The sequence below is a fragment of the Ostrinia furnacalis genome, unplaced genomic scaffold (genome assembly GCF_004193835.3).
Source record: "Ostrinia furnacalis isolate ACB-3 unplaced genomic scaffold, ASM419383v2 OfSCF6002, whole genome shotgun sequence".
NCBI lineage: Eukaryota > Metazoa > Arthropoda > Insecta > Lepidoptera > Crambidae > Ostrinia > Ostrinia furnacalis.
The window spans coordinates 91572-103621 of NW_021136241.1; the positions used below are offsets into that span (position 1 = coordinate 91572).

The 12050-nt window shown below is 45.3% G+C and overlaps 1 protein-coding gene across 6 annotated transcripts in view; it reads left to right on the forward strand.

Moving 5' to 3' along the window:
* LOC114361825 (protein outspread-like) overlaps positions 1-12050 on the forward strand; it is a 56863-nt gene that overhangs the window by 36250 nt on the left and 8563 nt on the right. For 2 of the 6 annotated variants that reach the window (XM_028317015.1, XM_028317016.1), the window contains exons 8-15: positions 451-661; positions 4290-4459; positions 5381-5557; positions 6818-6970; positions 7463-7562; positions 8402-8480; positions 9904-10017; positions 10625-10744. In XM_028317015.1, the coding sequence (XP_028172816.1) occupies positions 451-661; positions 4290-4459; positions 5381-5557; positions 6818-6970; positions 7463-7562; positions 8402-8480; positions 9904-10017; positions 10625-10722 (1102 nt within the window). In that variant the 3' untranslated portion in view covers positions 10723-10744. Of the gene's footprint in view, positions 1-450; positions 662-1581; positions 2025-4289; positions 4460-5380; positions 5558-6817; positions 6971-7462; positions 7563-8401; positions 8481-9903; positions 10018-10624; positions 10757-10907; positions 11119-11816; positions 11987-12050 lie in introns of those variants that run through there. The other 4 variants (XM_028317017.1, XM_028317021.1, XM_028317018.1 and 1 more) reach the window with 3 other exon arrangements.

The window sequence follows — 12050 nt, forward strand, 5'->3', positions numbered from 1 at the left end:
CCCCAGAAGGCGAGCAACCCGTCTAGGCTGCTGCAGGCCTCCTGTAGCGACGATGGTGATCGAAGAAATTGAGCCTGTTGTTCTTCCACGCTACTGCACTCCATGAGCACATGCTGCGGTGTTTCCTCTGCCTCCATGCACCTCATGCACAGTGGGCTGTCTGTGACACCTATGTTGTATATGTGCTTGTTTAGCATACAGTGTCCGGTTATGACACTTAGGACCTTGCGGATGCTGTCCCTGTTTAGTCTCATGAGGCTGCGGGAGAACTTTTTCGATACGTCCGGAACCGCATCTTTTGTTTGCCTGCATCCTTCGCTATTTTTCCATTCTGTGTGGTGTTTTTCTTCTGTTTTGAAAAGCAGCCAGTTCCTGATCTGTGCTTGTGACCATATACTTTTCACCGTTTCTCCGTCGAGCAGGATTGACTTAATCCTTCTTCTCCTCCAGGCTGCAGGCGGAGCGCGCGCGCGGCGAGTGCGCGCTGGCCCAGCAGGCGGGCGCGCTGGCGGCAGCTCGGCGCGCGCGGGCACAGCTTCAGGCGCAGCACGAGCGCGAGCGGGCGGCGCTGCGGGAGCGCGCGCGCACGTTACAGCGCCGGCTCGCCGCGCTCGACTCCGAGTACTCGGCGCAGCTTGAAAACTTACGCGCCGCCTACCAGGTCAGTATTTTTATTTTTTTATTTTCATTTATACTTCAGCACACAAAGTAACAAATGCACTGTGGCGGACTTAATGCCGGATGGCATTCTCTGCCAGTCAACCACGGGTCATGCAGAAAGAGTAAGGCGGTGCAAAAAATTTACATTTTTGATAATAAACCTACTTACATAAGATTACATAGAATAAATAACATAATACAAATAAATATAATAGACATACACATAAATACATAAACTTAATAATGTTATAGATGTACATTGTACACATCACTCATGTCTGAGATAGCGAGAAAATTGAGAAAAAAGGTCATTCCTTGAAATGTTTGCGCAGAGCCTTTTTGAAAGTAAAGGACAATGGGCAAAATGGTACCCGGCTCCAATAGATATGTGTCTAGTATCGTTTGAAAGGTCTTACCAAGATGAACAACTTTTACTATGACCACCAGCCTCAGATCTGGTTGTGTTCGAAGATAAACATACTTTTTTGCGGAATGGTACCCGGCTCCAATAGTTATGTTTGTAGTGTCATTTAAAAGGTCTCACCAAGACGAACAACATTCAATATGGCCACCAGCCTCAGATCTGGTTGCGTTCGAAGATAAACATACTTTTTGTGTAACCAAAGTATCAACGTGTCCATCGTATGGTACTTAGGTTATGCGAGGCATGAAGGGTTTACTGCTCCAGCATCCTTCCTAAACTCTATAACAATTATTGATAGGGATAATTGTGAAATAAATATTTTTATTTAAAGAACTACTACCCCCTTATTAATAAAAAGTTACACCCAGGAAGAAACATGGACTGAAATGTCATTTCCATACCAAATGACAATTTAAGCCAGAGTTAACTAGGGTGTAACTTTGATTAATAAAGAGGNGGGCGGCGCGGGGGCGGGGACGCTGCGGGAGCTGGCGGAGGTGCTGGCGCTGCGGGCGCTGGTGGACGCGCGCGTGGCCGTGCTGGAGGGCACGTACCGCGCGGCGGGCCCGCGGGACGGGGACGCCGCGCGCCGCTCGGCCGAGGACGCCGTCTCCTCGCTGGACGCGGACCCCGCCGAGGAGGCGGAGTTCGTGTACCTGTTCCAGCGGTTCTCGAACGAGTGCCGAGCGCTCTTCTCCGGTGACTGTTCGGGCAACAGTGACGACTCGATGAAGATCGGCGAGAGCCTCGAGCGGGTGGAGGCGGCGGTGGCGGCGGTGGCGCGGCAGCTGGCGGGCGCGGAGGGCGACGAGGAGGCGGCGGCGGGCGGCGGCGCGGGCGGCGTGCTGGAGCGCGTGGAGGCGCTGCGGCGGCGCGTGGAAGCTCTGCAAGCGCTGGTGCCGTGCCAGCACTGTAAGCAGCTCCAAGACGCGCTGGACAGGTGAGCCGTCGATTCCTTATCATTATCGCCGTATACTTTTCACCGTTTCTCCATCGAGCAGGACTGACTTAGGCCGGCAATACACGGACCGCAGTCAGGGTCGACAGCTTCAAGCTACGATTGCACAGTGAACTGCAGAGTTTTATGGACGCACATATACAAACTCGAGCAGTTGCAACTGATTCGGGCGGTCGACAGCACGGTGAATTTTCATCGTGCGGTCAAGCAGTCGCCAGCCATACACTGGATGCTCGAGCTGTCGACAGCTCTCGCGCAGTTACCTCCGTCCACTTTCTTCGTTCCGCGGCGCGCGCGCTTGTGATTTGTTGAGCAATTAATACCAACTGCTCGAGCAGTCATCACTGGCAGCTTCAAGCTGTTGACTCTTGACTGATAGAGCGGTCCGTGTATGTTGATCACTGACTAACTGCTCGAGCTGTCCGTGTATTGCCTGCTTTAGTGCTTGTTCACGTAGGCACGCGCGGGCGCGGGCGCGGGAAACGTCGCGAGCTCGTGTTCACATTGACGACCAGGCGTTCGCGCGAGTGTGATGTACCTACTATCGTTTCTAGCGACAAGTGAAACGCGCGCGCCGCCGCTAGTTTGACATGAACACACACAAACATCTTCACGCGTTGAAATTACCGCGAGCGCTCCGCGCGCGCCAGTCGCTAGCTTGCCCGCTAGTTAGACCGCACGTGCGTTTCGTACGTGAACACTTGGAATCACTACATAATATGTTTGATATTTCGTCACCGCGCCCGCCACCGCGCCCGCGAGTCAACGTGAACAAGCACTTATAGTATTTTTCACCTAAGATGATCCATCCCAAGTAACATTTTACTCCATTTAAGAGTTCACATTTAGTTCCAATGTGTACTTAAAGCATTAGTACAGTTCACTCATGATGTATAAGCTGTATTATTGCAATTAATTACACCTATACCTGTCTAAGGGACTTATAGGAGTGTAGACTAGTGTAGAGTTATACTTTTATACGATTGTTGGTGTTATAATACTCTAACAACTATCCTTTAGTCAGCCATCTGACTAAGAGCATTATAGGAGGGTAGTTTAAAATATATATTGGTTATGGCTATTGGAGCGGGTACCACTTTCCATACATTTGTGCCCATCATCCTTTGGAAGAAGATTTGCGTAATTTGTTTGTCAGTATACACCTAAGTGTTAATGTTATAATGTCACAAGCATAGGGATCTAGAGAGATGCCAACTAATACGCGGAATCCGAAACGCAGTGTCGCATTAGAAATTCACACACACAAAGTAATCAAAATAAAAACAATACGTCGCGAAAAGTGTGGTGTCATCATGCATTCGTTCGCATACCAAATTACAAGTAATGTACGTACAGCACCACTACAAACGCGGTGACGTGCGATTGAATGCATTCTGTTATAGTTCCAAAATACTGAACTGTCCTATGCATGACATTGACAGTGGGGCGCCACCGTCAATACCGGATCGCTGGTTCCGATTTTTGCCATGTCGGAAACCATATAGTTGAACGATGGTAGCGCCCCCCTGTCATTGAGTTTGGTGGGACAGTTCAGCTTGGGTCATCTATAGTTTGAATTGAATGTGCTCATTATCCACAATAATCTTAGCACTACGCAAGCAACGTAAACTGTTTACACAAATGACGTCGCTGTTGTCATCATTGCTGACGCAAGCAATGTGTTCTGTTTTTGGGCATATTGCTGCGACACTGGCCCCGCCCCCTTTTCACATCTCCCTTTAGTTTCTGTGATTTGTGGTCACAAGTTTTGCTAATCGATCATAAGTGGAAGATTTTTTTAAATCCACAACGAGGAAGTTCTTGGTGTTTAATACTGAAAAAGAAAAGAAAATTGTCAATGTCATCAACAGTGTCACCGGAAAATTGTTTTTTGTGAAACTAAAGCAAAATAAAGGATATTTTACCTCGTAAAATACATTGTTGGACTTTATTCACTTGGCCCGTATCTCACCTGATGGTAAGTGATCAGTGAGTGATCAGGCCGAAGGTGGAAGCGAGCTTCACCCGGAATCCTCCACCACGGAGGAACTGGCTATCTTACCTCTAACTGCCGGAACACAACAATGCTTTTAACATGTGTTGTTATGGTCTGCCAAATATTGTTCCTGAATAAAGTGTACACAATTTGATTGCATAATACGTTCACCATATAAACTGACAAGGTAGCGTCTATCAAAAACCTCTTCAATGAGCTCACATCCCCAATCTACATATTTCTTTCTCCAGAGCGCAGTAGCAGCGGACACGCACGGCGACGGTCTGCGCGCGCGCTACCAGCAGGAAATCGAACAACTGCGCGCGCTGTGTGAGAAAGGACTATTGGCCATGGAGAGCTCGCACCGCCGCATCGTGCGCGAGATGGAGGACAAGCACCGCGCCGAGAGGGAGCAGCTCAGGTCTGACACAAACTATTTCATCTGAGTCATTTTAAGGCCTTGCTAATAGAGAGATTGACACACGCGTTGAACAATTACCCCCTTACTAATAAAACTTACACGCTCGTTGAACAGTTTTAAAGTGACGTTTAGTATGGAAATGTCATTTTAAAACATTGTTCAACAAATGTGTAACTTTTTATTATAATAATTAGTAAAGGGGTTAGTAATTGAGTCCCAGACGGCATTCATTAAAATCATAACAATTGATTATCTATTGGGTCTAGATTCGCGGGCCTTGAAGGATTAAAAGGACATTTTGAAATTAAATATATTAAACTAACGTGTAACTCCACTGCAGGCACACAACTCTTAAATTTACCAGAGGCGATTGAGAATGGTCCTTCCCTATTCTGCCTGAACCACACGGCATGTATTGCTGGTCACTTTTGCATACGAACATCTCGCTTGGTGTTAAACAGCAGCGCCATCTACCGAGTCTATCGATAATAATCTATATCGATGGCTTGTTTAACATAGTGCTTGCAAGTAGTAAAATAAAAAGTTTAAACAGATGCCGATATCCTAAGGCTATAAAAACTGTTGGCATCAAAAAATATTGTTCTCTTTCCGCACTGACTCTGGTCACAGTAATAAACCGAGTAAACAAAAAATCAACGACTTTAATTGGGTCTAAAACCTACAAGTCTTGGTTTAAAAAATCTAAATACATAATTAGAGTTAAGAATCAAATTGAGTTAAGCAAAAGATCGCATCAAGATTTACCATAAATGATGGCGGGCGAAGCTAACTCGCGCGTGCTGCACGCACACAAAATCGCTCTAATCATCATCAATTCGTTTTCATAGACTAAATATGTTTTTCATAAACTAAAAAATTAAATCTTAAAATATTTTCTAAATGTTTTAATTCTTATTCCAGGCTGGACAAAGAACAGGCCCTAGCCGAGGAGACGCGCGCAACCCTGGCCGCCTTGGATGCTATGCGCAAAGCACACGAGAGCGAGGTGCGGCGCGAGGTGGACAAGTTTAAAGCAGAGTTCCTATCGCGAGGGAACCACCCAGACATCACGCAGCTCAGCTCGAGGCACCAGTCAGTGTTAGATTTGTTCTCTTGTTGTAGATATAGAAGCAATTGCAGGTTGATACGCGAACTAGTGGGAGGAAAATTGAAAAAGCTAAAAGACTTTCATTAGCTGGCGCCACTGGCGAGTGATAGGAGGACCTTACTGCAATAGTCCCCCTACCGTTATAGCAGAGTAAATACAAATGAGTAGGTCATCTTCATAGAAACGCACCGAGCGCGGTTTACAATTATTGGAGCCACTGTATTAGCCACCACAAGCAAGTGGCAGGACTTCACTCGCTAGTAGCGCCATCTAGCGAGTGATAACTCTATTCGACAGTGGCGCTACTAGTGGTGTACGCGACGCGATAGCAAGGCGCACAAGTTCAAGGCGAATTTCCTGTCGCGAGGGAACCACCCAGACATCACGCAGCTCAGCTCGAGGCACCAGTCAGTGTTAGATTTGTTCTCTTGTTGTAGATATAGAAGCAATTGCAGGTTGATGCGCGAACTAGCGGGAGGAAAATTGAAGGTATAAGCTAAAAGACTTTCATTAGCTGGCGCCACTGGCGAGTGATAGGAACTTACTGCAAAGTCCTCCTACCGTTATAGCGTTTACCAATTAGAGCCGAGGCACCAGTCAGTGTTAGATTTGTTGTCTTGTTGGAGATATTAGTTGGGGCTGACGCGCGGACGGACGTAAAGTTGAGGACACTTCAATAAGTTAAAATCGGTTTTCGATAGTTCTACCACTTCAGTGCTCACCAGTTGACGTCACTGTGTTAGTCACAAGCAAACCTGGCGCGGTGGAACCACCTTGAGATATCAGCTCGGTACCAGTCAGTGTTAGATTTATTGTCTTGTTGTAGCATTAGCACGGGACTATTCCCACCAACTGTGTAGCCAAGATCTACAGCTTGATCGCCATTAAATAAAATCCAAGGGGCGAACTGAAGTTACTGGTTGTGTAATTTAACGAATTAGCAGCGATTGAGGGTACCCCTCTTAAGTTGAATAAGGGTTTCCTTAAATACGCTCACCATAAGACGCCACTGGCGACTGATAGTACTGATATTGCAAATGAGCTTCATTGCTCATCCAGTTGGCGCCACAATCTTAGCCATACGCTAGTGACAGGAGTTCGCCAGTGGTGCCACCTGGTGAGCGCAATCACAGAAACCCTCATTGAGTCCAAAAAGTGTATTTTTTTTAAATCTTCAGATCTAAATAATAGTACTCAAAAAAATAATCTAAACTATCTTCAAACCTGACTAACCCCATCTCACCCCACAGGCAGGAGATGGAAGAAATCAAGCAAGAGATCCTGTCGCTGTCGGACAAGTACTCGGTGAAGTGCGTGGAGTCGGCCGCGCTGGAGGAGCGCCTCGCCGCCGCCACCGCGCAGCTGGCGCACGCGCACAACCACATCATGCAGCTCGACTCCAGGTGAGACTCAATAGAGGACCAGGAACTGAACCTTGCGTGACTCCTACATAAACTATGTAATTCAAGACACATTCAATAGAATAGGACCGACTACTGAACCTTGCGTGACCCCTAAATTACTTTGGTAATCGCATAGTTACTCCAGGACATATTCAATGGTAGATCAAGACACATTCAATAGTATACGACCGACTACTGAACCTTGCGTGAACCCTAAATTACTTTGGTAATCGCATAGTTACTCCAGGACATATTCAATGGTAGAGGACGAGAACTAAACCTTTACTTAAGAATCAGAGTATATTTTATTAGGTTCGCTATTTTTCGATACATGGACGATGATTTGGTTACATTATGATGACATTGTCGTAAGCCTTACAGTACCTCGTTAAATTTTGAAAACGCCAATTCTTTTTAATCATTCTGTATTGGCGACTGCGTTCCATATTAGTGATTGAACGAATCTAAAAAGTTAATTTTTGATATTTCCAGAAACAAACAGCTGCGCGCTCACCTCATTTCCGAGGCCAACGAAATGAAGAACGGTACGGAAGCGTCCACTCTCTCGCAGCTCATCGAAGACACTGCGCCGGTATGTACCGTTTTCTCTTACTACCTGCACTCCACTGAGTTCACGGCGCACGCTTCGGGCTAGCTATACCGCTTTTTCATCTCACATTCGAGCTAGAATGCCCACGCTTGCATGACGTCATCGCACGTAACTCACTGATTGGTTAAAGTTTCTTGATGGTCAACGTCACCAACTTCGTAACTATTTTTTCTTTTTATTTTAAAAGTTGGTCATGTTAACTAAAGAAATATTTAGTACAAGGTACGAACAGATTTTGGTAAAACTTACTGAAGTTCTCTTATAGTTATGAATTGAAATCTAATTTTAGAAAACTTCTAAGTGTAAATACTATTGGAAATCTTTTGAAATTCGGTCTATTCATTATTATGGCAATCGCACGAATTGAGACACGTGGATGGTAATTCTATTTTTTCTCTAATGATTGAAACAAATCACGATCAGTAGATGGTATATCGGTTAATGCAGTGGTTCCCAACCAATAGTGGACCGCAGTAGTCAAAATAGTGCACATATGCAACATATTATTATGTGCGGTAACCCGTACAAGAACGATTTGGATTTTGTAAAGAAGATGTTTGCTCAAAAATCGTATTAGACGAATAAAAATAATTCTATTCTATTCTATTCAAAAATCGTATTGATCTTCAAAGTTAAAAGTTACATTCAGTGTTTGATATTTGTTTTGGGAGTCATTTGCTTTATTTTTGCGCGGCGGTCCCTCGTCCATAAAGGTTGGGAACCACTGAGCTAAACACACTCGTCTTCTAATTCCTGCGAGCGCAGTAGTTGTAAAGTCCACTGTAATGCAACGGTCATGGTACATTCGGGTGCACTAACAGCATGGGAGGGCGGAGGCGCCGCTGTGGGCTCACCTGCGGACGCTGGCAGCGGCCTGGCAGCGCGCCAACAACTATACAGGTAAAATACACCTGCTGTGAGTTTACTTACCACAGTATTAGAGAACGAATCTCATATTAAGCATTGCGTATACGGAGATAAGTTTAAATCGATACTGACGTTGCCAATTTAATACGGATTGGGATCGCACGTAATGCAAAACCGGCTTTAGTCACACTATCAACTCGAGCTCGATACGCGGCCTAATCCCTGGTGACATATTTAAATATTTTGGGGGACTAATGTTTCCCCGTTAACCCGTTTTCACCAACAATCCCTAATTTTTAAGTAATTCCTATGGTAACACAACAGAAATTTTGTTTTCAAAGGGGTTTCTTAAATAATAGGGATTGATGGTGAAATGGGCATAAGTAGCATAATGGCTTTTTAGGTATTTTTTATGACCGAAGGCTGGTAATACGAAAGTAAGGTTATCGAAAGTAAACTCATAGTAGGTTTTATTTAGTTTTAATTAATACATAGGTTATAGAAATATAGGCCAGTGTTGTTTCGCGATTTCCCCATTGCATTCATCCATTACATTTGGGAATGGAGTGTTTAATATAAACAATTTAGCTTTGCAGTCATTAAAGTTTCCTCATCTGTGTCAGTTTCGAGTGTCGAGTGTGCACGATAAACTAATGTACAATATTTTACTTTAACTTATTATTGGTAATCATTTCACTTATATTTCCCAACACTTTGAAGTGTATGTCTATAAAATTTGTAATCGGCTGTTTAATCGGTTTATGGATAACTCAACACACTATTAGAAATAGCACAATTACCTACTAACGAAGGGCTTACTTTACAAGAAAGTAACGGGTTTTAAAATCAGCCGCCGCCCCCACCATCTTCTCTTCCTTTAGACAAAACTACAATAGATAAAATGTACCCTGAATGTAAAGGTTGACGCATACTAATCTAGCCTAAACTAGAGCTGTTAAGGTTTGGTCAAACCAACGCGTGCAGCCTGCGTGCGATGGCGATCAGATGTCGTGTATGAATTTGCAGCGATGAGTTCACATCAACGCGTCATTAGTCGCGGCGATCTATGCACGCATAATGACGTATGCTTTATGCCAGGGGTGGCCAACCGGTCGATCGCGAATATTAGTCCAGTCGATCGTGGCAAGGCAAAAATACTATACATGATTGTGTATTAAACTATGCTGTTCCATTAAAATTTCAAGAAGTATGTAAGTGTTAGATCGCCCAGGGTTTCGTTAGTAAACAGTAGATCTTATGTCTATCAAGTTGGCCACCCCTGCTCTATGCAGTGATCGCCATCGCCATCGCCGACGCAAGCTGCATGCGTCGTTTGGTTTGTTTTAGCAATACCGAGTTGATTACATGCGTCAACTTGTACTTATTATAAATAAAAACCAAGCCCTGTATACATGTATAATTATACCATTATCTAACCTGTAACCTGCTAATCCAGGGGAAATCGTCAAGGGCGAGCCCTCTGCTGGAGGCAGCGAGACCGACGCGCCCGGCCAAGATCCAGTTCGCGAAGACAGAGAGCACCAGAAACCTGCAGCTGTCGCCCGTCCAGGTGAGGATTGAACCTTATAACGAGGGCATTAGAGTGCTAAATTGTATAACGTCGTGTTTGGAAAAGTTTGTAAGCAATTTTTACGTTCGACGTTCTAAACTTCTTGAAGATTACAAATACTGAAACAAAAATATTTGTTTCAATGATGAGCAGATTCATTGACATTTATGGAGGTTTTAAATTCATTTTAGGAAGATTTTATATGTATAGTTCCAAAATAATGGACTGTCCTGTCGATGACATTGACAGTGGGGCGCCACCGTCAATACCGGATCGCTGGTTCAGATTTTTGCCATGTTGGAAACCATATAGTTGAACGATGGTAGCGCCCCCCTGTCATTGAGTTTGGCGGGACAGTTCAGCGTGGGTCATCTATATCTTCATATGTAAATTTGATGTGTAAAAGGTCTGCCTAATTTGGGTAATTCCTTAAGGTAAAGAAAAAATAACAAACGGCATTTGCTACAAACGAGTTTGCAAAAAATTAAGGTGTTGAAAAAATATTAATAAGTCAATTAATTTTTGTATGGTACCTAATACCAATAAAGAGTACCTACCTTATATTTCTGCAATACTGATTTTTTCTAAATATCGATGTCTTTTGCAGAACTAAAAGCGACACAACGCTGCTCGGCGAGCAGCCGCGTGCCGCTGGCGCCACTGGCCGGGGTGGTGGCCGAGCGCAAGAAGCGCTTCGAGCTGTAGCCGCAGCGCGCCGCAGCGGGCCGCAGCGNGTAGTTAATTTTTTTTTATTATATTTCTAATAAAATACAAATATTTTTTCAAAAATATTCTGCATAATAATATGTAGTATGCTTAATATGGATAACCTTGAAGTGTCATACGGATCATCTTACGTGAAAAAGACTATAATCCTTCTTCTCCCCCAGGCTGCAGGCGGAGCGCGCGCGCGGCGAGTGCGCGCTGGCCCAGCAGGCGGGCGCGCTGGCGGCAGCTCGGCGCGCGCGGGCGCAGCTGCAGGCGCAGCACGAGCGCGAGCGGGCGGCGCTGCGGGAGCGCGCGCGCACGTTACAGCGCCGGCTGGCCGCGCTCGACTCCGAGTACTCGGCGCAGCTTGAGAATCTGCGCGCCGCTTACCAGGTCAGTGTGGACTTGAGTGTTAATCGAATAATGTTATTTATAACCTACACAATAATGTTATTTGTAACTTATTGTACTCGTATCATTTACAACCCGATCGAGGTAACTGCACCCTCGCTGGAATGCGACTCTGCCTCGCACTCGCACTGTACCAGAGCGTCTATGTGACGTCACGGCTGCCAGCTTCGCAGTTAACTCGATCGGATTGTAAATCACACGAGTACAATAAGTTAATTATTTTTCTTGACTTGGCAAAACTTGTGTCATTGTAATGGTGCGTCCAGACTGGGCGAATTTACTCGCGCGGCAAATTCAACATCCTGCTCACTCAAGAGCAGAGTGAGCAGGATGACCAGCGTGCCGCGCGAGCAAATTCGCCCAGTATGAACGCACCATTACAATGACACGAGTTTTGCCAAGTCAAGAAAAATAAAGTCATCTTTCGTTACGATCATAATTAGAAGATGGTCTTCCAAATGTTGTTAATAAGCACAATGTACAGTGAGCCACAGTTCCAGCTACCCATTTCCGTTTTTTCTCTCGCTCTCATCAAACGGCGATTCTTTGCGATAGAACGAGACATAGTCGGAAATGGGTACACAATGTCTGATTGCATATAACTTCACCATGTAAAGTGACAAGGTAGCGTCTATCAAAAACCTCTTCAATGACCTCACATCCCAATTAATCTTCCCCAGAGCGCAGTAGCTGCGGACACGCACGGCGACGGTCTGCGCGCGCGCTACCAGCAGGAAATCGAGCAACTGCGCGCGCTGTGTGAAAAAGGACTATTGGCCATGGAGAGCTCGCACCGCCGCATCGTGCGCGAGATGGAGGACAAGCACCGCGCCGAGAGGGAGCAGCTCAGGTTTGACACAAACTATTTCATCTGAGTCATTTTAAGGCCTTGCTAATAGAGAGATTGACACACG